Source organism: Acartia tonsa, chromosome 6, assembly GCF_053477335.1.
Source record: "Acartia tonsa isolate MP-2025a chromosome 6, ASM5347733v1, whole genome shotgun sequence".
NCBI lineage: Eukaryota > Metazoa > Arthropoda > Copepoda > Calanoida > Acartiidae > Acartia > Acartia tonsa.
This window is the reverse complement of record NC_137265.1, coordinates 25,196,110-25,222,810: the sequence shown is the minus strand read 5'-3', so window position 1 is coordinate 25,222,810 and position 26,701 is coordinate 25,196,110. Positions and strand designations below refer to the sequence as shown.

General features: G+C 32.2%; 1 protein-coding gene across 1 annotated transcript in view; it reads right to left on the bottom strand.

The window, feature by feature from the left end:
- The window catches only part of LOC145322214 (uncharacterized), a 33,817-nt gene extending 7,853 nt beyond the window's left edge, over positions 1-25,964 (bottom strand). The window contains exons 1-28 of the mRNA XM_080164070.1: positions 25,884-25,964; positions 25,241-25,293; positions 24,955-25,040; positions 24,563-24,648; positions 24,222-24,254; positions 23,670-23,737; positions 21,487-21,527; positions 20,985-21,040; positions 19,230-19,325; positions 18,389-18,488; positions 16,846-16,980; positions 15,854-15,926; positions 14,925-15,065; positions 14,333-14,435; positions 13,973-14,022; positions 13,358-13,493; positions 12,399-12,547; positions 11,575-11,684; positions 10,939-11,175; positions 10,714-10,777; positions 10,046-10,149; positions 8,614-8,698; positions 8,200-8,247; positions 3,740-3,815; positions 3,096-3,158; positions 1,695-1,723; positions 1,389-1,484; positions 83-131 (exon numbers count right to left, since the gene is read on the bottom strand). Coding sequence (XP_080020196.1) covers positions 83-131; positions 1,389-1,484; positions 1,695-1,723; positions 3,096-3,158; positions 3,740-3,815; positions 8,200-8,247; positions 8,614-8,698; positions 10,046-10,149; positions 10,714-10,777; positions 10,939-11,175; positions 11,575-11,684; positions 12,399-12,547; positions 13,358-13,493; positions 13,973-14,022; positions 14,333-14,435; positions 14,925-15,065; positions 15,854-15,926; positions 16,846-16,980; positions 18,389-18,488; positions 19,230-19,325; positions 20,985-21,040; positions 21,487-21,527; positions 23,670-23,737; positions 24,222-24,254; positions 24,563-24,648; positions 24,955-25,040; positions 25,241-25,293; positions 25,884-25,929 — 2,413 coding nt within the window. The 5' untranslated portion in view covers positions 25,930-25,964. The remainder of the gene's footprint in view (positions 1-82; positions 132-1,388; positions 1,485-1,694; positions 1,724-3,095; positions 3,159-3,739; positions 3,816-8,199; positions 8,248-8,613; positions 8,699-10,045; positions 10,150-10,713; positions 10,778-10,938; positions 11,176-11,574; positions 11,685-12,398; positions 12,548-13,357; positions 13,494-13,972; positions 14,023-14,332; positions 14,436-14,924; positions 15,066-15,853; positions 15,927-16,845; positions 16,981-18,388; positions 18,489-19,229; positions 19,326-20,984; positions 21,041-21,486; positions 21,528-23,669; positions 23,738-24,221; positions 24,255-24,562; positions 24,649-24,954; positions 25,041-25,240; positions 25,294-25,883) is intronic.
- Between the last annotated feature and the right edge of the window lie 737 nt (positions 25,965-26,701).

The following is a 26,701-nucleotide window of genomic DNA, read 5'->3' as shown; positions in this document are numbered from 1 at the left end:
TGGTAAATAACTGCGCAGAATAGTTGGAGGCAAAATAAACTTTCTTCAGGTGCTATTGTTTATCATTTAAATTTTTGCATACCTAATAATGCTGTTAGATTTACACTAATGACAGTTTCAAAGAAAAAATCCTGGAAAAAAAACACAGAGATTAGGATGACTACAATCATATGTAAGGTTCAGCTCTACAAGTCATACAAAATAAAAACTAACATCACCAAATTAATTGTTACATCAGAAAGGGAGAGAACATTTGGCTGATTATTACACTAGTCCCCAAAGTTTTATAAGAACGTTTTCTCCAGGGATAAGGGATGGGAAACCTGACCAAAAATTAGGTCTCAGCCTCCTTTTAAAGCGATGGAGAAACTTTTTGGTTTTGCCTATTAAATCAACTCATTGGCGGCCGCTTCTATTGGCTGTAGGCCAATATCCAATAGTCTGAAACTTACTTTTAGCATTAACCAATTAACCCTGCCTCCAGTTCCTTATTGGCTGAAATAATTAAAGCAAACATAAATTTATGCTATTAGAATGACAACAATGTCTTTAATAATAAGGAATAATGTTATGCATAATCATTGGAGATTTACTTAAATTCATCGGCCATTGTCTTATTCCTTTAGATCCCTGGTGACAAAAATTTTAATGTCAAAAACAGAAAACTTTTATTGATATGAAAACAACAATCTTCGTTAATGATATCAAATTAATAGGAAGTTTCGGAATTAGGTCTAAAGATTACAATCTGCTGCGATCTCGTGGACGGTAAGACGTAAGAACAAGCCCAAAATGTAGAAAGTTTCGCCTTTTAAAAATTATTAAAATGAGTTCAGAAGAACATCAATAAAATCGATCAAATATAATATTTATGGCCTCACAACTAATAATTGAAGTGTTATTTATGAACACGAAGAAATAAATTAGGTGTTTATTTTTGTAGAAAACCAACTAGTCATTAAATGTGCATTATTTTTAGTAATTTACCATTTTTGTAAAGATTCATGAAAATAAAAGTACAGGGATAGGACATTGGGTTATAAACTTTTGTAATTTTGGTTGTCTTTGAAAATGTCTATTACTACTATTGAGACATCTTATAATTGTAGTCTAAAGCGTCCATATGCCCGATAGACAAACAACCCTTTGATTGCACGACCTATGTCTGGAAGACCTAACTTTGCATGGCAATGAGTTGCGCCTGTTCTTAGGCTAAGGCATTCCCCATACTTTTACTTTTAATCACGCGCCTTACATATCAGCAGTAGGTACCAGTTTAACGTCTCGGGTATTACGCGGTGTGTTAAAAAGCGAAACCTCGACAAAAGGCAACATTGCACAAAAATGTAAGGGGAAAATCTGATATTACTAATAACCAAATTTTATACCTTGAAAAAATTTGTAGCATAAACAATGACTAGAACCAGAGTGGTGGGTAGAAATGTCGTCATTAATTCACTGAACAACCTCCGTCTCAAAGTCAGCTACAAAATTGTAATTAAGATCATATTAGTTGCTCTACGATAGTCGTCCATCTATCTATCCAACCAAGCTTGCTTAACAGTGAATATACTTTCCTATTTTTATCACAACTGTTAATAGATTGAAAACGATTTGCTACTAATTGAAATAATTGACCTATTTTACAAAATTATATCGTTTAGCTTTGATTGATATTTTAAAAATTAATTTACCTTCACATGAACTCCTTCATTCACATCATCTACATACATATAGAATAGTTATTTATAAAACTAGTTTTGTTAACCCCGAGATGCCAAAGATAAAAAATGTTGTTTTAATATTATGCTTGTACATTTCCATATTCATAGAAACCTACAGGGTCATTCAAGAGAAATGATTTTTTTAAAAACTTAATTATGCATAGAAAATAAAACAATTATGTAAAATCCTTTATATATTTGGAAAACCTATTATGAGACATTTATGTTTCAAATATTTGAAAATGATTATTTCAACAAATTATGTCCTAAAAACCGGTTTTTCCAAAGGCCATTTTTTCGAAGATTTATTGATTTAAAGGGTGTAAAAAAATGTGCACCTTTATAAAATTCAAATTGCTTGGCTTGTGTTAATAGTAGAAAAATGTTGCGCATATCGTTGAAATCGTCATAAGCTCTAATTTTTGAAAATATAAGAACCGTTTTTGTGCTTTTTATAGTTTAGGAGCTACGTTGAAAAATTTGAGAAAAAGGTTGAAAAGTTTTAAGAAATTGGAACTTTTTACCTCGTAGCTCCTATACCATGCGTAGCACTGGAAAGGTTTTCATGTAGTAAAAAAATAGAGCTTATGACGATTCTAACGATATGCATAACATTTTTCTACTATTAACACAAGCCGCGCAATTTGAATTTAAAAAAGGTGCACATTTTTTTACAACTTTTAAATCAATAAATCTTCGAAAAAATGGCCTTTGGAAAAACCGGTTTTTAGGACATAATTTGTTGAAATAATCATTTTCAAATATTTGAAACATAAATGTCTCATAATATGTTTTCCAAATATATAAAGGATTTTACATAATTGTTTTATTTTCTATGCATAATTAAGTTTTTTTTAAATCATTTCTCTTGAATGGCCCTGTAGATATAATACGATACATGATTTTTCAGAATGGCTTAGAACCGGTTCCAATTCAGATTATTATCTGTTTTCTATAAGTTAGACATTAGTGTATGTATTATTCAGGGTTGGAAAGACATTGGACTATAATTTATGATGCTGGTATTTAATTGAATCTTGATTTGTTAGTTCAGCTAGTGCAGTGTCTAAACTTTAAAACTATTAATTTTTATATGCAAGAGGGGTATTTTTGTTTATAATCATTGGGGATGTACATAAATTTATCATTCATTGTTTTATCCCCTTTGATCCCTGGTATTATGCTGAAAAACTATGTAAAAAAAATCAATGAATGTTATATACATGTAAAATCAAAACACAGATATTGTTGTCCTCTAAAACCCATTGTGCACATAAATTACTTAATGAGTGATATATGGATTGAACTACAGATAGACGAACGGGCATAACATTACTTTAGAGTAGCTTTTCCTGTTTTAATTGTACTTACTTTGATTTTTATATTCCAGAGACCATCTTTGTACAACATATTGGGTTAAAACTGTCTTACCACCTAGACATAATTCTTATGTTTGCATGTCTCATTGTTATGAGATATTTAGATGGGCGCTAACCCTGAATGCATTTTCTTGCGGTGCCCTGTGAGGCTACACAGTACTCAAAATAATATACCCTAACCTGACCTAAAGTAATAAACCAACAAATGAAAAACAACTCACCCACTTATCTTTATTTTAGTTCAAATTTGGTGGGGTGGGGTTATGTGCTCGACTAGGCACATTCAGGGAAACCGCCCTTCTTGCTTAGTTGGAAAATTGTTTTAATGGTTACCTAATATCACTGCGCCTTATAGAAATAATTGGGATCCAATGCAGTTCACGGTAAAATTTTAACCGACAAAATGAAGGCCTACAAATAATCTAGAATATAAACGCGCAAAAAAGACTTATTTAACGAGTATTTTCTTCCGTGAAGCTTTCCTTGTGCATCGTTGTAACTTGGCTATTCCAGATTATTTGTAGGCCTTCTTTTGTCATTCAAACCAATGTTCGAGGATGCCATGTACGTTCAGCCTTGTGGCAGCTAGCAGCCCTTAAAATTGATAGATTTTTGGTGATATTAGTTTTTGCTTACCAAATTGAATAAATTCTGGAGTAAGTTGCATTCCAAATTGTTCCAGGCTTGTAACTTCAAGATCAATTGTGCAAACCTTAATAGTTTTATATTTTTTTGGAATGGCTAAAAGGTATAAAGACTTACCTTTATATCTCTGCATAGTTATATCATAACTATATTGAATGTGTTGGGTATACTCATGTACGAATTTGGTATGCCTAACTCTCCTTTGAAATGGATATATAGCATTTTTAAAACCAGTAGAGATACAATTTATAGTGCCTATTAAAAATTAAGTCATACTGGCCTAAAATTGGTCATCAAAATGTATATTGGACTATCATTGGCCATTTGTATTATATGACAATTTCTTATAGGCACTATAAAGAGCTTCATATAGTCATATAGTAAAAAAAAATATTAATATAATTTTCGCAAAATAAAGAAGAATTTTGCAGATTTGCTGTCAAATATTCATCTAATATTATTATTATATTATTTAAATATCATAGCAGGTGCACTTCTAGCATCTAGGGGCCCTGTATTCAAATTTCAAAGGGGCAGAAATGGGATAGAAAAGTAGCTTCTAAATGCCATCCTATGACTTAAATCTGAAAAATCTAAAATGAAATAGCCTAGAACTATCTGAAGCATTGCCTAAAATAGAGAACATAATTAGTTCAGTAATAATTGAGATCTTATGCTATTGAAAGGCTATTTATCTGGTTTTATGAACATAGGATACATTTAAAAAATTCATATATCACAAGGATATGTTATTCAGGTATTTATTATTGGAATTTCTCGGCTGAAAATACTTTTTAATAAGCACAAAATATTGTATATTTAATTATGAAGTAATGGAAAGTATTTATTGAAAACTTTTTAATTTAAATTGACTTCGTGTAAAAATCCGGAAGTTAAATTACTTTTTAATAAGCACAAAATATTGTATATTTAATTAGTAGTAAAAAGTAATGGAATCAAAACTTTTTAATTTAAATTGACTTTGTAGATCTACCACTTTAAAAGTCAGGGATCTAAAGGGATATTACAATGACAGTTAAATTGATGTACATTCCCAATGATTATACATAAAATAATCACTTCTGTATATTACAATTATTGGTTGAAACGTTTGGACACTCAACATAATATACCGACCAATCAAAATTAACAAAAGTTCCCAAAGTTATTTAACGTTATTGTAAAACTTTGGGGACAATTGTAATATAAAGTCCAATGTCCCCTCCCTCCCTGTATTCAATCACTTTGACCTCTAGTGTCTACATAAAGGCATATGATTAAATAAAGTTGTACAGTACTTTCAAAACAAATTACTTTTTATAAACAATTTCAATCAATCATATATGCATAGACACATTAAATATACATTTAACAAGTCTGGCAACATCCACAAAAGTAAAAGTAAACATATTTGAACAAGGGACAAACGAAATTATTAGTCATGTTAACTTAAATCATCTTTTTAAATTTTTGTTTCCTTGTTTCTTAAGAAAGTAAATTTAGGGGCCTGGTGTAATTACTCACTGAAAATACACAGAAAACTTTTAAATTTATCCACTATTTTTTTACACAGATTGGAAGCTGATATTTATAGAAAAAATTTGCGCTACAAATCTTAAAAGTAATTATTAGCTTTTGTGGTCAAGAAATATTCTAGGTCAATTACAATTAACAAAAAAAATTTGATTGAAAGGTAATTAATAGAGGAAAATATTATGAAAATTAAGCTTGTAAAACCCGAGAGAAGAATAGCTATGTATCACATCGAATTATAGACAGCTTTCTGTGGACATTAAGATAAAAAATATAAAATTAAAACCAGTTTTGTTAGACACGAAGGGAGTGTGAAGAAACGGACAAACAAAACTGGTTTCAATTTTATGATCTTTAAAAATAATTCGTAGAAAATTGTCTGTAATACGATGATATACATGATTTTTCGAATCTAACTTTTCAGTTCTAATCAAGCGGATATTACTTGGTTTTAAAGCCGTACTGGAATAGATTTTTACCTAATTTTATCTGTTTCCTTTCACATGAATTATTTGGGTATTTCTAGATATTATTTTTTTTTACAATAAAACAAATCAAAGTGAGGGTTTTAAATGTATGGTAGGGTGTGATGGCGTATTTTTAAGTATGTAGCCCTTATTATCATATTAATATTATGATAATTTAATTTCTGATATGTTTGGTAACATGTCGAACTATTTATTAGCTTGTAAATTTTATCTTACACCTTTTATTGTAATATCAGTAGTTATGTAGATACTAGAGTTGGCTCTATATAACTATCTCGCCATTGGCTAGTTTTCTATAAGTATCTAATAATTTAAATGATTTTACAAAGATTTTTTCAATTATATATTTTTTTCACATTACCATCACCAAAGGGTTAATATGATTAATATTTTAGTTTTAATATTTGAACACACAAAGGGTGTCGCCACAATCGAATTCTTTTAACCCTTAACGGTCGAACGCCCCCCCATCCGGTTTTTTCTATCTCATTTTCTGGGTGTGAAAGATAAAGAGCCCAAACTGCTTGACTTTTTAAGTATGGGTATGACACATAACTGAGAGTTGGAATTTTTTGAATATCTCCATCCTGGCGGGCACAGGATATCCAGCAAACCTGGCAGGGTCATCCAGGTAAAGAACAAAAATTTGTTTTTGATTTAAACAAAGCATTTTATCTTACCAAAATACTAAAATATCCTCTAGTTTGTAAATCCTCATATTAAATACAGGTGTTCAAGTCAATTTCAGGTTCCAGGTATGATCCTGCAGGTCCTGATCCTCCAGGTCTCCAGAAATCTTTAAAATGCTCCTGTGGCCGCAATTTTTGACTTAGAGACTTCAAATTTTAAACTTAAGCTTTTCTTACATGTCTACATAATGTATTAAAATTTCATAAAGATCCGCCGCCGTTTTCCCGCCGACCGCCGAATGTGGCGGCTGGCAGCTGCCAAGTACAGCTGCAGCCGCTGAAACTTATGTTTTGATATTTCAAATATAAAATTTAAATAAAATAAACATTTTCTGCAAAAATATTTTTCTTCTAGCTTTAAGAATAAAAATTACAGCCGTTTGAAATTTTTAAGTAAAAAAGGACCTAAAAACAAAAGTTGTTAAATAAAAGGGTGAAGGAAGCGGAAATTGACCTTGACTTACTTAAGGTCGGAAATTCATCATAACACAGGGGACTTGCACAAAAAATTTTAGCCCTCTAGCTCTAATAGGAACTGAGATAATGAGGGGAGGCGTTGAACGCCCCCCCCCCTGACTGATTAAGGTGCGGCAAGAGGCCCGACTGTTAAGGGTTAAAACAGAGTTTTCTTAAATTTACTATACTATAAATTTAAATTTTCTTTTTTATGATTAGAAATTAAATACTTCAATATAATGTAAATAGCAACATGAAATGAAAAAAATTAATTTTATTAGAGTTTATTATGGATTATTGGAGCACTATGAGTTTTAAACATTTATTCCTTGGAAAACTTGAGCTCCTTTATAGACATTTATTTCCTATACAGATCTGATATGGATCTTGAAGCAATAAAGCAGGCCGTTTTGTAAATGTTAAAAATTGGAAGAATCTATTAAATAAAAGATATCGCAAATATACTTAGTAAATAAATAGAAACATATAACTAAAAGCTAAATAAACATATTATTTTACTCATAAATCAGAAGCAGCTTATGGTGCCTAATAAACAATAACATCATTCAATACAGATGACCAATGATAGGCCAGTATACATTTTACCATTGGTCAATTACAGTGTATACTGGCCTATCAATTGTCATTTGTATTATATGACGTCATTTTTATTATGCACTATACGCTGCTTCCATGATTAATGTTGACAATTACATTTTTTTGATTTATTGCAGGAAAATTGGACAAATGATTCATATTGGGTGGTGAAAAATGAAGATACTTTTACCACGGCAATTAGTTTTGAAAATTACCAATCACAAAGTTGTTTAGCATGAATTATTTATAATAATTGTCAATGTGTCTGGCCATAATTTGAGGGTCAATAACTATAATTAAAAAACAATATTCTTTATATATTGTTTACCAATTCTAATAACAAACTGTGATCGAATAGATATTTATTGCATTGAATTATAAACAGTTTTCTGCAGAAAGCCAAATAAAAATTTTGGGATTTATTTATGTTTTATTAGACCCAAGGGACTATAGGCCTTTGCCATTAAAAGGTGGATTGATTCTATGATTTTTTTCGGGGATAGTTACGTATTCTATGATACAATACATGATTCTTAATGATTAATCAGATTCAAAGCCATAAAAAAGGTTACTTTTGTGGCAAAATAATGTTGGCAACAGCTAATTTAATAGCTGCTAAATTTCTGCTTAAACATTAAGAAAATCCAATTTTTCAAAGTTTCAGAATGGGTGAACATTAACAACTTACCTGGGTGTCGAATGGATACATATGTAGATCATATACACACCGAAAAGTCTGAAAAACAACAACGCATTTGAATAAGTTCAGTAGTTGTGTTTAGTGCCCTAGTGAAATGGAGATAGATGTCACAGCTTTTGTTTTACCTATTCGATTAACGTCATAGTAGAGGGAAAGAGATAGGGAAGGGGGAAAATAACCACCTAGAAAAGAGATAGGGTATAGGGTATTTCCTGGCGTCAATAGAATAGGTAGGCCAAATACAGTGACACCTATCCCTATTTTAATGGGCACTATAGACAGCTAAATATATTTTGGCAAGTTTTGACTATTTAACTGTATTAACAGAAAAAAATATTTTTTTTTTAAATTAGAAAGGGGCAAAAAATGTTTCTTAAAAACTGAAAATCTGTTTTTACAAACCTTTGTGTATATTCTTTGAAATTTTAACACACTGTCTTTCCCATCATAAATATTTATTTCTTCAACATTGGTCACAGAACTCAACCTAAAATAGCTAATCATGATTTTAAAGAGGTGTTGCCTGGGTCTGTCTGTTCATTTGGATATTTCACTCATGTGTGCTTTAACAATGGATGTAGAATATACGTGGATATTATAACAGGAGAAACATTGTCGTCAATTTAGGTTGCAATTTCCCCTCGCTTTTATTGGTTGGGCTGATTATCTAGTAGGAGGGGAGGGGATGGGGTAAATGAGGGAGATGGGGGAGATCATTATTTTAGCCTACTACAGAGTTCTCTTTATTATAGAACATGACAATCTGGTTTAAGATCCAAGTAATAATATATCCATTGCTTTAACTTAGTCCTGTCTAAACTGACCAAGCTAAATTTGCTTGATTAACTTCACTAAGAGGTGAAAATGGTTTTAAGCGACAAGGAAAACAATTATAGTCCTGGCAAAGTTAATTTTGGTTGGCCAATCTCAAATTTTACTGTTAATATTAATAAAATAGGTTGCCATCAAACCAATCAAAAGTTAAATTTATGATAAACAAAACTTTTTTTGTAGCACATATTCTTTAAGTTTATCTTTTTTATAATTGTATCACATGTAACACAATATTTTATTTTTCCCTTCCTCGATTATTCTGTCTGTAAAGCACATTATAGTGCATATAAAAAATGACGTCTCACAATACAAAAGACCAATGATAGGCCAACACACAGACCATAGCAGACTAGTAAACATTTTCATTGACCAGTGGTAGGTCAGTATGTCGCCATTTTTACAGGCACTATAAAATTCTTCTCTGTCTGGTCCAATCTATCAAATTTGTTTTGACCCCAATATTTTTTGCAATTTAATCTTAAAATGATAATATGCCAAAGTCTGTATAGCATATTTTTAATTGTTTGTACTATGTACATTTATGTAGTTTTTTTTAATTTCGTGTGTCATAAATTAGTAAGAATTCAACGGACAAGTGCATTTTAATTTGAACAAATATCACAGATAAGCATTTTTCAAAAGCAAATACAATTTTATCACTCACTGAATCTAAAATGTTACAAAGAGGGTCATTTTCATCGCACAATTCCGTAAAGTTGGGTTTTTGGTTGTAGTCAAAGGATTTGATTAAGTCAAACTGTTCTTAATTATGGCCATTTCATAAATACGTTTGTTTAAAATTAAGGACAATTTGACTTAATAAGCGCATTTGACAAAACGGTAACACATAGCTTAACGAAAAATACGCGAAAAAAAGACCCCCTTGGGCCTTTTTATTTTTGTTGCTATTGTTATCACTCACTTAATCGAAAAATTTATAATTACCCTTACAGCTTTATAGCTTATTCTGTTATCCTGCATCAATAATCTTGAGACCTACCTAGCCGGTGTTCGTCTGCCAGCAATAAGTTGGGATTTTTCATCTCCCTCAGTGATATCATTTTGTTCTGTATTACTAAACACCAAGGTAGGTAGCCAAATCTGATTTAAAATATTGTTCATTTTGTCCGTGGACAAAACAGGGTATAATATAGGAATGTTACACAATGTTATTCGGGGTGAGGAGTGATTCTTTTCTAACATAAAAAAAGCTTTTGGGGCAAAGGAGGAGATGTGTTAAATATTTATCTTTAATATTATTGTAAGTTTGTTACGGATATGCAATTCAAAGGTATGATAGAAGATTAACGCTTTTTTAAACAAACCTAATACCAATTTTAAATGTAAACCAAACAGGTCATGCTTAATTCTTGCTTTAAAAAAGGAAGGCTGTTTGTCTGTCTGTCTCTTTGTCCTAGGTCCCAGGAAGATTATAAACCCTTTTTATAGAAGGAAAGTTTGACAAAAACCAATTTTAAATCCTAAATACCCCCCCCCAAAAAAAAAAAAAAGTTTGAATGAAATATTCTTTTAAGCCTTAAAGAAATTTACCCATATACATCTGAATTGTACAAGATGAGTAACAAATTCTATAATATTTTTGATTTTAAATTGATTGATTAAGTTAAAAGTTGTAATGAATATTTTTTTTTTAAATGAACATTCCTGTTCTTCTTCTTCTTTGTTGAGGGCATTTGAGGAATCTTGTGGTTTCAAATTCCAAAATTCTAATCTGAAAATATGAATATGCGCTTTAACTTTCTTGAGGTATTTTTGGCCATCATGTAAGGAGGTTAAAATATAATCTAAGTCAAGTATGATGTCTTTGTATAAAGAGCTGCCTTTGTATTTTTATACTAAAATAAGTTTCTTATAAATTAAAAGAAAGAATACCTATCATCCATCCATTCGAGAATCATCTTGAACTTGCAGGTAAACTCCAGATCAACCTCAGTTATTTGCAACAAATCAAACACAATCACAGAAACATTGATCTTAGCTTTCATGATATTATTTGTCAGTCTGTCCAGCTTGAAGGGTGGCGTTTTCTTATTGTAGTTTCCTTTGATGATAAGAGTTTTACAATTTTGTTCATCTGAACCATCTAGACAGTTGCTGGATTGATCACATCTAAACAAAATGTGACATTGATTAGGTTAGTATACTTTCAAAACAACAAGTCATCCTTATGTAATGACTTTAAGACAAATGTTGTGTTATAATTAAAAATAATAACTTTAGACTATGACTAGGAATTGTCTATGTTATAAAAAGTTATCTATTCTCACATTAGAGTAAAACACTAGAGGGGGTAGGTGTTGAATAACTGTATGTTCCCATCCCGAGGACCCTGTGCCGACTTTCAATTGGGTCTTTGTAAATCAACAAATAAAATCAGGAATATTAACACAGCTAAGTTGCTCCAAAAGTGCAGAAAGCAATTTTCTGGAAGACGAAAGAGGTCCCCAACAGGGGGATCCAGGTAGTTGTCTGGTTCTACATCTATATTTATATAATTATTATTCTGACCTTGATTCAATGTCTATGCATTGTCCATCATTGCATGTAAAGTATCCATCTTTGCAGGATGAAAACGTGGCAGCAATTTTCTTACTCTCACTGTTTTCTACACATTTGTCCTTAAAAAAAAGTGTTAAACTTGGGGGTAAATTTTTATGGGGTGTATGGGGTTATTTTATTTTTTGCGAGTGGTTATATCACCCCTTCATCCCCTTGGACGCCCTTGGAAGTTCTTAGGAACCACCAAGCAAGTGCATGGAAACACAATCTTCTATAATACAAAGTAGAACGATGTCTGTCCGTCTGTCTGTCTGTCCGTCCGTCTGTCTGTCCGTCCGTCCCTTAAGATCTCGGTAACCACTGAACCGATCGGATTCTTCTCTTCAGGGAATACACCTACTGGTCCTGTGGTGGTTTTAGGCTATTTTCTTGGGGGGGTGGGACACCCCCAACCCCCCCAAAAAAACAAAAAATCTCCCCCAATTTTTTTTTTTTTTTTGTAGAAGATTTCTTTGGTCCTTTGGTATTTCGCCAAAAAATTATTTTTATCACCTCTTGGGGCAAAGCCCCTAGAGGCTAGGGACGAAGCCGCTAGTATATTATAAAGTATTAAGGTTTTTTGTCTGCAGCTTTAAATTTTCTGACAAATTGAGTTCTCTATGAAATGAAAGATTCATAAAGGTCCCGGGATGGTTTTGGGCTGTTTGGTTTTTTGATCTAAGTCTTGCTATGGTTTTAGGCTATTTTTTAGCTGTTAGATTCCAGGGGAGCACCTACTAGAGAATTAAATAATAGTTAGATTTCATTAGAGTTTAACTTCTAACTTTACTTACATTCATATTTTCAAAGTCTAGAGTGGCTTTCCCCATTAGCATCGAGCTGTAGGGTTTACTGATTGTGGCAAACTCTCCAGGGAATCTCTTATCTGTTACTTTCCATAACTTATTATCATTGTCATAAGTTATCAGACCGTTTACTTCACCTAGAAAATAAAAAAAATCTTAGCATGTGTTTCAAGTATGTAGTGTATCCCTGACTGTAATTAAAGCCTTTCTGATATTATAACACACACATTAAATGATTATATGTACTTACATCATACAATATCCTATTATCAAAAGTAGCAAGGTTTTTTTTGTCTGAAGCTTAAGATTTCAATGTCTAAATACTTAACCGATTGAGTGCTCTCTTTTAGGGATGTTCACGAAGGTCCCTGGATAGTTTTATGATGTCTTATTTTTTATTTTATATTTTGGCATTGGGATGGTTTTAGGCTGCTTTTCTGCCCTTTCCGAAACAAATACAGAGCCGCTAGTTATTTAATAAAATATAATTGTAGGCCTATCATGGAATTCTTGGAAATAATACTTTAATCTTATTACTAGCGGCTACGCCCCTAGATGCCTCTAGGGGGACTTGAGGAGAGAGTCAAATTTAATAGTTAAATTTCTTATTTTAGATTTTAAAAGAAAAAATAAAAAAAAATTTTGGGGGGGGCGAAAAATTTTTTTTTGGGGGGGTCCCGGTGCCCACCCCCCCCCCCCCCTCATTTTTAATTTTAGTTAAAAGAATTTTAAAAAAAAATTTTTTGGGGGGGATTTTTCATTTTTTTGGGGGGTTGGGGGTGTCCCACCCCCCAAGAAAATAGTTATAAACCTTCCCGGTACCTATGAGAAGCTACCCTGTTAAGGAGAACCCGATCGGTTCAGCGGTTAGCGAGATCCTTCGGTACAAACACACAAAAACACAGACATCCTGTTACTTTAGTATAAGGATAATATAAAAACTTTACCTAAGAACACAATTTGTCCCTCTTTGGTCATGTAAAGTGAATACACAGTATCCAGCTTCGATTGGCTGCAGAGTCCTCTGAGCTTGAGGGTAGGAACAGGACGGTCAGCCGCGCAGGTGGGACACGAATCAGCTGTAACAAAATATAACTATAGATGATAGGGAAGGACAGGTTCCTTATTTTACTCTGGTACGTTTTGTTTTACTAGCGGCTTGGTCCCTAGCCTCTAGGGGCTTTTTTCCCCAAGAGGTAATTTTTAAAAAACAATAAGTACCTAAGGTGCTTCCGCCACTAATTTCAAATAATTTTTTTTTTAAACTTAAGGGGGATTTTTTTGTTTGGGTTTGGGTTGTCCATCCCGAAATAAAATAAAATAAAACCACCACAGGACAAGTAGATATATTCCATGAAGAGCAGAATCCAATCGGTTCAGTGGTTACCGAGATCTTAAGGGACGCTGGACCTCCTATTTCTAGCCTTTGTAGGGGGCTCTAACCCTGCAATCAACATTTACCTAACCTAACCTGTCAATAGCTACTGAGAAAATATGATGAAACCCACTACTTCGTTTTCTTTTCATGATCCGAAATCTACTCTATAATTATCTTTTCCTGTGGTACACTTTTCATCTCTGAGTGAACTCTCTTGTAGCTCTACCACATCACCTATATTTATAATAGAGCTTTAGATTAATTTGTACTTGTTAATACTAAATTGTACAAGATCCATGATTCATAACATTATAAAATTATAGTGCCTATAAAGGACGCCATACTGACCTACCATTTATCAATTAAAATGTAAACTAGCCTGCCTTTAGTAATTTAGTCTATGTATTTGCCTATCATTGGTCATTTGTATTGTATGACGACATTTTTATAGGCTCTATAAAGAGATTCGTGGCATGGCACTGAAAGAAATCTAATCTGTCTCCAACTAATCGTTCAGTTAAAATTATCATTTACAAGTTATTACCATTTAATGTTAGCTCCAGGTTCATAGTGAGACATGTGAAACTGCCACCGTAAGGTCTACCTTTCACCCAGGGTATATAACTCAGTTCACTTCCTCGAGATGTCTAGAATTAAACAAGGTAAATTTGTTGCAAAACTGCTTAAATACATTATACTATTTCAGGTCATAGTTACATTTTATAAGACTTGATTACAGAGATGCTTCGCTGTTAACATCGTTCCTTGTTGTAATATTAATCAGCATTTTAAAAATCAGATAAATCGCATAATTTGTTGTCAAAATGTTTTAAATGGACGTACAGACTTTTTGGTAACGACTATAGAGTTGCTGCGCTTTCTTAGTCGTACCTAAATTTCATATGAATTATCATGCAAAGTTTAAAATCGATAGGACAATTCTAACCTGTTTAAATTAACGAAAAGAGCTAACCATTACGGACGTACGGACGATTACAGTGTATACTGGCCTCTCATTGGTTAATTTTTTTTGACCTCATAATCTGAGTCAGCCACTTTTACTAGCTTCAATCATCCCCCCTCCTCCCCCCCAAGTATAGATTAACTACACTGCTGTTAACTAGAATGTTGATAACCTTCCATGTATCTTGTTGAAAAGTGGCGTCAAGCCAAAATCTAAAATTGTATTCTGTATCTGATTTTTTCTCAACACATTCTCCCATATTTTTCAGGTATTTTGCACTGCTTAGGTTTCTAGCAACCTCCTCAAATTCTGCCTAAATACAAACAAAAAATGTTTTAAAAATTGCTTATACAGCCTTTTCTGGAGGGTTTTTGTAAATGTAAGTAAAATATAAAAGGGGAATGCCTTACCTAAAAAACAGGCACATCTCGTTATATTTTACTTTTTAGACTTTCAGGTAAAGAATTTTTATAAATGTTTTTCTCGTATTCATTCGAATCCGGTGGATAGGAACCGGTTCTCATCCATACGAAAAAACTATGTCTAGCATCGTATTATATCCAGCTTTCTACGAATATAGAAATGTACAATCATAAGATTAAAACCAGTTTTTTAGCCGGTGCCTTCGGCACCCCGGGGCTAAAAAACTAGTTTTAATCTCATAATTGTACTTTCTATATCCACGGAAAGCCGTTTATAATACGATGCGAGAAATAACTATTATTGCATTTAAAAGTTGAGATTAAATTATCACCTTAAAAAAAACGGGTATAGTCCCTTTCGTCGTATTTTCAAAATGGCTTTGATATGTTATTTTAGGCTAGGCTAGGTTATATTGGGTTAGGTGATTGCCCCACAGGGTTAAGCAACTGGTCAGGGTTAGAGCCCCCTGCAGGGGCTAGAAATAGAAGAAAAGCTACTATGAAAATACAAAGAAACGCTTCTTAAGGGGCGTTGCTACAAAAGGGACTGTACCTTAAAACTTACAAAACCATAGAGGTTTAATGCTGCAAGGTCCATTTAACCTAACTTATTCTTAAAATTTCTATAAAAATTTTCAAAAACAAGGACAACATTTTGTTTTGGCGAATAATTACTTACTTTGTTTGTATAAGCCACAAGGTCTGAATCAAATCTTTTACAAAAGTGCACTGCATCTCCAGTATATATCTCTCTAAAATAAAATGATATTCAAACACAAATAAATTTGATATTTTGACAAAGTAAAACTGTTTATAACAGAAAAATAGTGTTTTTATTTATATAAATTCTATTAAATAAAGCAGTAAGTTATTTTGTCTGTAGCTCAAGATCTTGATTACTACTAAATCCATTAAAATTTTAAGGATGTAGGTTATTAATTTTTTAGATTTAGGTTATTGTATGGTTTTAGGCTATTTTTCTGATCTCCTTGCCCCTTAATACATAGCTCCTTATTCTAGGAGCGCACCCGCTAGTAAGTTTTTTTTTTTTAAATGTAGCTTAATATTTCAAGAACTTTTGAACCACTTGACTTCTCAACTTCAAACAAGGTCCACATAGGTCCTAGGATTGTTTTAATTTGTCAATTATTCAACCACTAGTAAAATATATTCATGTTCCTTTTTGGAATAATGAATGTTTAATGAATATTTTAACAAAAAATGACCAAACAATGATGAATTATGATTTATCGATATTTAGTATTTCTCATTTTATTTTCCTTATTGTGTTACTTTTTCTTAGTGAAATATTTAATTCTTGGTTCTATTTCAAGAAAAAAATAAATGTGCTATATCCTCACAGGAAACTCTTTTTCATAAATGCCTTTGCAAAACGTGGAAAAATTATGCAAAAAAATCTTTTTAAAAAGGTATAGACCAAAACAAAAGATGTAACCGTAAAGTATCATTACTCAGGGAAAAGGGAATGTGATTCTGACAAACAAATCTAAAGGAAAACCCCCTACTACTTTTCCTCCCCTTCTTACCCATCCCTCTTCAGTTACATAAAAATATACCCCTACCTAACTTCCAAAGGTTTCGTGATTTTTTGTAGAATTGATTGTTAGAATAGCTAGGCCTTATCAAGATAAAAAAAATCGATTTTTTTACCTGAAAGGAACGTGAAAGAATGATTTTCCCCGTGCTCCACAAATCTCAGTTCTGTAGGACTTCTCATTTTGTGTTGATTCCTGTCTGGCACTTTCAATCAGAAAATTATCCACCTGCCATGAAGCTATCTCTCCCCTACAAATTGTAATAATAGCTCTAAAGAAGTGTTTTAACTCAGAGATCTAAAGGGATAAGAAAATGGGCCGGTAAATTAATGTACAGTATGACCCTCGAAAAAGTATTTTTTAGCATCTGCAGCCCTTATTTCTCAATGAATTATTAAAAAATGTATATGTCCTTGTTCTCTATAGATTTCCACATAAGTAGATATAAAAAATTTTATTTTACTTCCATTAACTCCGGAGATTTTTAGAGCTAAAGTTATGAAAAAGTGACTGAAAAAAAGATTTTTTTTGTTTCTCCTAATTTTTGGATGGTTATATAATGTTTTTCTGGCAACTGAATAATAATACACAAAGAAAAACAAGTTAACTAATTAATTTATTTTTGTTTCACCAAAAAATATCAATTTTTTATGGCAAAAAATACTACTGAATGAATTGATTATTTGCAAATTTTAGGTTATTTATTTACCCTTATTTATGAAAAGAATTAATTATTACAGTTGCTCCGCCCCCTTTTCATACATCTCAATCATTTAATAGCGGGTTAATTACGTTTTTTAGACTAAAAAATCATTATGTTATAATTTTATTTTCATTATAACTTTTTTGTTATTAAAGTTAGGATTATGAAACAAAACAATTTTCCTGCTATATTCATAAAGATTTATTTGTTTTTTTAATCTAAAACAAATTTGCCTAATAAGTAAGTTTTTCAAAATATCATTAAACTAAAAAGACTAAAAAAATATGTGTAAAAAAATGCTTTTAACTCAAAGCCTAAATTTTTTATTTCATTTTTGTATAAGTTTCTGCTGGTAACAAAAATAATTAATTTTGCTAAAAAAGTCGTTTCATGTTAAAAGTTACTTTTTCCTCAGTCACTTTTTCAAAACTTTAGCTCTAAAAATCTTCGGTGTTGATGGAGGTAAAAAAAAATATTTTTATATCTACTTATGTGGAAATCTATTGAGAACAAGGACATATACATTTTTTAATAATTCATTGAGAAATAAAGGCTGCAGATGCTAAAAAATACTTTTTCGAGAGTCATACTGTACATCCCCAAAATGATACACAAAATTACCCTTATGTTGATTACAAAAGTGGTTGAAACGTTTAGAAACTCCACTTAATGAACCGACCAAATTAAAAATTCAAAAAAGTACCCAAGGAAGGAGGATAAGCCAGCAAATTAGTAAACGTTGTTATAAAACGATGGGGACTTGTGTAAAAAGCAACCTCAAGTCCCCTTCCTCCCTTGTTTTAACTGCTATTACGTCAGGCATAATACATCAAATTGAAATATAAACAAGAATGCTAAGTTTAACTGCAATAAAAGATCTGATTATTTAAAAACAAGGATGACAGCATCCATGCAAGCAAAGCTAAACACTTGGCATGTTAAAAAACAAACTTACCTTTCGCCATTACAGTCTGCATAATCTTTAATTTCTTTTGTATTCAGTATTTTGTTATAAATCTGAACATCTGTAAACTCCACAGGAGCTGACATATGACCTAGAAATATAATTCTTATAAAAAAGTAACAGAATGTCTGTTTGTGTTTCCCGAAGGTTCTTTTTAATCATAGAATTGATATGGTTCTACTTTACAGTGTAGCCTCATATAGGTCCTGGGAAGGTTTATAACTAATTAGACCATTAAATGATAACCTAAATTAACTTCAAAATTTCCCCTGTCAAAACTTTCACGTATTCTATATCCATTAATTGTAATTGTCCTGGCATAAATTTAGTTTTAATGTGATTTATACACCCACTTATGTCAAAAACACAGTGATTATACTTTTGCTAGTTTAAGAACTAGCAGCATCCCGTTAAGGAAAAAAAATTTCATTTCCAATAAACATGAAACCAGTCTTTTTTATTTGTAAACTAGTAGCAGCACCCCTGGCCTCTATATTATATACTAGCGGCTTCGCCCCCAGCCTCTAGGGGCTTTGCCCAAAGAGGTAATAAAAAAAATAAGTACTACTGGTGCTTCCCGTAGTTTATGTGAACTAATCTCCCCATAAAAAAATAGGGGTAAATTTTTTTGTTTTTCGGTGGGTTGGGGGGTGTCCCAACTCCCAAGAAATTAGCTTAAATCCACCACAGGACCAATAGGTATATACCCTGAAGAGTAGAATCCGATCGGTTCAGTGGTTACCGAGATCTTAAGGGACGGACGGACAGACAGACAGACGGACAGACATCAAGCTACTTTGTATTATAGATTGAAAGAAAGACTATTACTCACCGACATCAGCGTTTCTCCTCATAGAGCCCACACCAACATATTCGATAGGATGTGTCCATTTGGCGGCAATGCCAGGAATATCAACAAATGTTTCCTGATTATTAATTTTCTTCAACTACAAATGAAAAAACACAACCAAAAAGGGTCAGAACACAAAAAGATTAAATAAAATGTGGTCACATTAAACATCTGCTGCTTATGCATGTCCGATTTATAAATAGTCAGAAATTAATTAGATAAATGAACCCATTTAGAATATGCAAAATAGATCACGTCAACAGCAAAAGATATATTCAAAAGAGACATCATCATGACACAGTTACAAAGTTACTTTTACAGACATAGTGAGGGAGAGTAAGCTTTATAGAACACACTTGGCGTGTTAAAAACAGAAAATACATCAAGATAAAATCACCAAAAAGTTAGCTATGCTTATCTAATATAAGCAAAAGCATTACACACCAACAGAACTATAAGAGTAATTGGTACTAGGGATCTAAAGGGATAAGACAATCTCCAATAAATTAATTTACATCCCAAATGATGATACACAAATTTACCCCCTCTTTAGATTAAGATTAGTAGCTGAAACGTTTGAACACTTAACTTAATGAATCAAGAAAACGTTTTCATAAAACATTGGGGACTAGTGTTATTAACAGCCCATTGTCCCCTCTCTCTCTGAATCATAGTTTTGTTATTAAAAATGTATTTCCTTAATTGACTTAGAATATCTATAGTAAAAGTACGTAAAATTTGATATTGTAAATAAGTTTTATTCGTATTGTATACTTATCTACAGACACTCCATAATTATATGTATATAGCTATTCTATTAACCCTTAACGGTCGGGTACGGGGAAGGGACTTTAAAAAAGGACATACAAAACCTATAAACCTATAAACTAAGGTTGTTAAACAAAAGGGTATAGGAAGCAAAATATGACTTTGACTGACTTATTGTCGAAAATTTTTATCAAATAGGGGACATGCACAAAATGTTTTAGTCCTCTAGCTCTAATAGAAGCTAAGATATTAGGGAAGGCGTTCAAGGGTCCCCCCTCCCCTTCTACTGATTAAGGTGCGAAAAAGGGTCCGACTTTTAAGGGTTAAGAAAAAATAAAAGTTTAAAATGAAAATTATAATCCATTTTAATAGGTTTTGTTTGAGGCCTATAGTTATAGAATAGATCATAGATGTTTTATTAAGAAGTAATAATTAAAAGTTTAGGCAGAAAATTATAATCCAATTAATGGGTTTTGTTTGAAAGTATATAAGGATGACAACATCCATAAAAGCGAAGACCTGAAGAGTTTAAGAACTGAATAAGCACACGTCCAAGTAAAAATGTAAGTAAATTTGTTGCAAAACAACTACAATACAGGACACTGTTTAAGGACAAACTTACATTTTTAGGACCTGATTATAGAAATGATTCGCTAATAACATTGTACCTTTTTGTAATAGGAATCAGTATTCCAAAAATCAGATAAATAGGATAATTATAATATACAAAAAAAATATTTTCAAAAAGTAAAAAAAATCAGCATGCTTAAAATTGACGTATGGACTTTCTTGTAACGATTACATAAGTGTTACGCTTCTTAAATCGTACCTAACTGTTATAGGAATTACCATGTAAAGTTTCAAATCGATAGGTTTAGTTAAATGAAAGAAAATAAATAACTGTCCCGGACGGACCGATACTAATTAAAGAAAAGCTGCGCTTTTAAAAAGTAAGAAAATTGTATTCCTTGTGTATTAGTTTTCCTTGTAAGTGAAGACTTACTTCTCCAGTCTTTAAATCAACCCTAAAAACAAATAATCATGTTTATAATATACATTGATATTATGACAGGCAAAAAACTGTCGACAATTTAGGTTGCTACTTTAGTACTTTTCCAGGCCTCACCTATAAAACAGTGAACGCATAGTTTTTGTTAAATTTCTCACTTAATAAAAAGAAATATGATTTTAGATCACTTTTTTGCAATAATGGTCGATTCGTTTGTCTGTAACGGATAGAAATGATCGTTGATTTGGGCATGTTAGATTCTACCTATAGATTTTGTGACATTATTTGATAAATACTTGTTTATCTGGGTGTCTGATTTGATGAAATTACTTTTATGTATCTTCCTTGTTAAACTTAACAGTTAAAAAAATGTGTCAATTTGTTGTTTTTGTAAATGTACAAGTACAGCAAGCATGTCCTAGTAATAAAATAACTGTGCTAATACTGATAAATATTACTTACATAAGGCATTGATGCTTCCAGTTTTGGACAGGATATGGGTCCTAGAAATAGAAATATTATGGTTAAATCGGAGCTTCTCATAGGTCCTGGGATGGTTTATAACTATTCTGGAGGAGGGTACCACAACCCTGCTTAGAGAAATTTCCACCAAAAAAAATTTCCCTCCATCAGAAAATCTATTTAAATTTGAAATAAAAAATTTGGGGTGGATACAAAACCGCGACAGTTACAAAACCGCCCCATAACAAAACCGCGACAGTAACAAAACCGCGACAGTAACAAAACCGCGACATTACAAAAATCTACTAAAAAATAAGAAAAATCTTAATGCTAGAAGGTCATGGCCGCAGAGCTCGGCCCCCTGTCGCGGTTTTGTATCCACTCCAAAAATTAGGTTCTTCAACTCCCCCATCCTCTAGTGCCCTTAGAGGCCACTAGGGGGCGTAGCCGCTAGTATCAACAAAAGTAACATACATGATATTTTAAAACTAGCATTTAATATGAATTTGAATCATGCAAAAAGTTTTATAATTATTTAGTGAGGAAAATTAATGAAAAATGCTGGAAATAAAGTGCAAACATAATTATTTCTGTAGTATATAGACAAAACATAATATTTCAAATAGTTGATGAATAAATTATGAATCCTAACAATGTCAATATGCAGGAATACATGGATACAATGATTAAGCATTTTTTTTCTATATTTTTTTTAATTTGAAAATAAGGGGGCATAGATGTCCAAGGTTTTTTTTGGGGGGGGTAATTCGTATTTGGGGGGGGGGGGTGTAAAATGGCGCGCGAAGCCCAAAATTTTTACCCCGGGGGTAAAATTTGCTTGGGGGGGGTAATTACCCCCCATGAAATCTGTTGGCAGGGGTAAATTTAGTTTACCCCCCCCCAAAAAAAATTTACCCCCTCCTAAATGGTTGGGGGTGCCTACGGCACCCCCAGGGTAGGGGTAAATTTTAAATGGGGGGGTAATCGCCCCATTACCCGCCCCCCTTGGACGTCTATGTAAGGGGGTTGGATGTTTTAAAGTTTAATTATTGATTTTAGGGACTAAACTTCAGATTATGATTATCTGATTTTAATTCTGATAATACACAGTGGTATTCTTGTAAATCATAATTATCAATATCAGGGTATCTCCCCCCCCCCCCCCCCACAAAAATAGATAACTAACTAAACCATTCTCCCATCCCCTTTAACTACAACTTTTTAAAAGCGAAGCTTTTATATAATTAGGGTCGGTCCGTACGTCCGTCCGTCCGAGATAGATAGCTTTTATTCGTTAATTTAGGCATGTTAGAATTGTCCTATCGATTTCAAACTTTGCATGATGATTTCTGTAGTAGTTAGGTACGATTTAGAAAGCATAGCAACTCTATAATCATTACAAGAATGTCCGTACGTCCATTTTAAACATGTTGATTTTTCTAATTATTTAACAGCAAATTTTTATGTGATCTGATTATCCGTTTGATCTGATTTTTGGTATATTGATTCCTGGGACAACAAAGAACAATATTTTAAGCGAAGCAACTCTATAATCAAATCCTAAAAATGTAAGTATGTCCATAAACTCAATAAACATTATCCTGTATCAAGAAGTTTTTCAACAAATTTACTTACAATTTTGCTTCGACTCTTATACTTTTATATTCAGTTTAGACACTATACAAGTGTTAATGTCCGTTTGTCCTACCGTTTCAGTGCTTCGCTTTTATGGATGTTGTCATCCTTGTTATATTTATGATTGACCAATAAATCAACTTAATGATTCGGAACATTTCATTAAAACTGTACTTGAATAAATCGTTATTCAAAATATAACCTTTAATCATTTACATAATGTTATCGAATACGTAAATAACCCAATAGAAAAGCTTCGCTTTTAAATCTATGTACTTTTTTGCAGAGAGGGAGGTAACATTGGTCTTTTTATTACACTAGTCCCCAAAGTCTTATACTAATATTTTCTTATCCGTTGACTTAACAACCGTGAAGACTGTCATTTAATTTTGATTGGTTGGTTCATTATGTTGAGTGTCCAAACATTTCAACCAAACTCTCAAAATACTTTCATTATATGGAGATATAGTAAACTATCATATATTTATAGTTTTATCAGTACGGACATGTCCCAGTTAAAGAGTATCTGTGCTAATAAAAATACTTTCATTGTATGGAGAGATAGCAAACCATGATATTAATTCAGTTTCTGCAGACTGGAATCCAATCCACAAACCTGAGATTTAAAAATATATAACATGACTATTCCGACAAAAATAGTTGACTGTTTTTTCAAAAATAAGATCAAGAAATATGGGATTTAATACCTTGTCCTTTTGTATTAGGTCACAAGATTAAACTATTGCAGTAAATTAACCCGGTCCTTTAATAGCATGATCTTTATCTGGAAGGCCTAACTATTGGTGAAGCGCATCTGACAAAGAAGCAGTAAATGATACTTTCAAAGTATTTAGTTGAGACTAGTGGCGTGCAGAGGGTTTTGTGTGAGCGGTGTATTTCGTAAGAGGGTAAAAAAAAGAAGGCCTTTCTAATCTAATTTGAGGGGGGATGATGACATCCCCATTTTGAACGCCTGTGGTTAAACGCTGATTGGCCTTTGATCATAAAAAGGGACTCAAATCACACTGCCCAATTAATCTTATCCTCTCTATAATAAGCTTTAAAAGTTTGACATTAACTTTGAAGAAAACTAAAATTACCTGATTTGTAAGATCCATACAATATTCCTTCCACTATAATATAAAAATATCTTTTATTAAAAACAATTAGTGAAACATTCAAATACTTCAATATTTTAAACACCTTGAGACCAAGAAAATGATATACTGGATGCCCAGTAGAATAGGGAAAATAGGGATTAAATTTACAAGAGAGAGAGAGAGAGAGAGAGAGAGAGAGAGAGAGAGAGAGAGAGAGAGAGAGAGAGAGAGAGAGAGAGAGAGAGAGAGAGATAATGATAGTTTTGCAAAATGAAATGCTTCCCTACTATAGAACACTATCGTCATTGTTAAAAAGATCCTTGCAATAAAAATATACTTACAAAGCCTCTCATTGTCATCTGTTTTCTTGCCAAGCTGAATTATATCCAACCATGGGGCTACGCCATGCCACGATCTTGCATTATACCTTGAAAAAGAAGCGTCTTGATACACCCTTGCACTCCCTTGACAATGTCCATGATAAAACAGCCGAGAAAGTCAATTTCAAAAAGTCAAAACGCCTTCCCCCCTGCCCCCTTAAATTTGAGGACACTTGCTTGACTTTTGAGTATGTTGATTTTATAGGGTGGTGTATATACCCTCGTAAAACTGCACGCCACTGATTAAAAATATGCGTGCCTACATAAAAAATAAATTCAACCAAAGAGAAATAAATCCATGGTGCTGAATAGTAATATGCATTAATTGAAGAATCTATATAAATTAGACTAACCTATAACAATAAGAAAACTGATCGGGCCAGGGTTTGTTGATATAGGCCGCAGCTGTGTCGGGTTCACACCCTATCATGCATCCCATCTACAATCAAATTAAAATTATTAAAAGATCACTAAGAATTTGAAAATTATTTTAGCATTAGTAAAATCCACTACATTTGCTTTTAAGATGTTGTTTAAAATTAGAATACTCCGGAAATTTTTTTTAAAGGGCTATTTTTTAAGGTTTATAAATTTGATGTAAAGACAAAGACAAGGACTGTCCCTTTTTGTTCTTATTACCTGATCCAAAGGAACCTCTGAGTTTAGAAATATAGTTCGTATACATCGTGTAACTAAAATATTTCATAATATTATTTTTATGCTCCACATATATTAATTTTACTTATAGCTATTTATAGTGCCAAAAAATGGCAGGCCAGTGTGACGTCTTTTTTTTATAGGCACTATAAAAAGCTTCTGGTTTAGTAAGGTCTTTCTTATTTAAGGTGTATTATGAATGAATTGTCTGATCTTTATGAAACTCAAAATTGTTTGGGAAACCAAAATCTTTTGCTCTAATAATATAAGCAACTGCACTACAGGGGAAATGTGTTTTCTCTTCTGCAATTTAAAATAGAAGGTTTAATTTTTAGGTGAAAATTTTGCTGATCAATATACAACTACTCGAGAAATAACTTTATCCGTCGGTCTATAGTTACTGCACATGTATCTATCAAACTTTTAAAAACGTTGTATTTTCTCCGCTGCTATCAAAAATAGACATCTAAATTTTGTGGTAAATAGTAAATACCACTCTAAAACTCATTATGTTCGTTTGATTTTCTGATTTGCTTAATTTTCTTTGACATCTACAATGTTTTATATTTACGAACTTCGCTGCTTATGCATGTTGTCAACCATGTATATTCAAAACGTTTTTAACCTTTATAATGACAGAAAACCATAAATAGAAGAAATTGATATCTCATATTTACTTTTCATTTGAATCTATAAAAGTATATTAATTTTTAAACCCATCAAGTAAAAGTAACCCCACAAATTTTTCAAATTTTTTTTTTGAAAACTTTAAAGAAGAGGCAAATTATGATGAGGTGCTCATTCTCAAAAGAAGAGAAATGGGACCTAAAAATGAGAAAGGAGACTAAGGTTACTTAAAATCTAGAGTAGTCCATATAAGTCCATACAAAAACAATAAAAAAGCCTTAATAGATCCCCTGCCTTATTTCAAATGATATCTTTTTTCGAGATTGAGTGCTCTTTTCATGGTACATTGGTTTCCAAGAGGAGATCGCCATAGTTTTAGGGAATTTTTTGAAGCAGATATTGAAATTATATCGAAGCTTTGAAATTTTCAATCATGCTTATTTTTTTTTTAATTCTACCATTATATTCAGTAGTGCATGTACAAATTCTAAATTATGATGTTTATGATACAAAATATTAGCAATAACTAAAATTAGTTTACTTAAAGAATAAAAAATGAGCTGTTTGCCCACACGTCATGCACCAAAACAAGGATAATAACATCAATGAAGACTAAGCATAGAAAATCATAAAAACGAAAATGGACAAATATGGCGCAGATTATAATTTTAAAATCTGCCTCTAATACATGGGATAAGATTACGGTCATACTTACACTTCAAGACTCGATTATAGAGGTCCTTCGTTTAGATTATTGTTACTAAACTATCCTAGTAATCGAAGTTTAAACAAGGATGACAACATCCATAAAAGCGA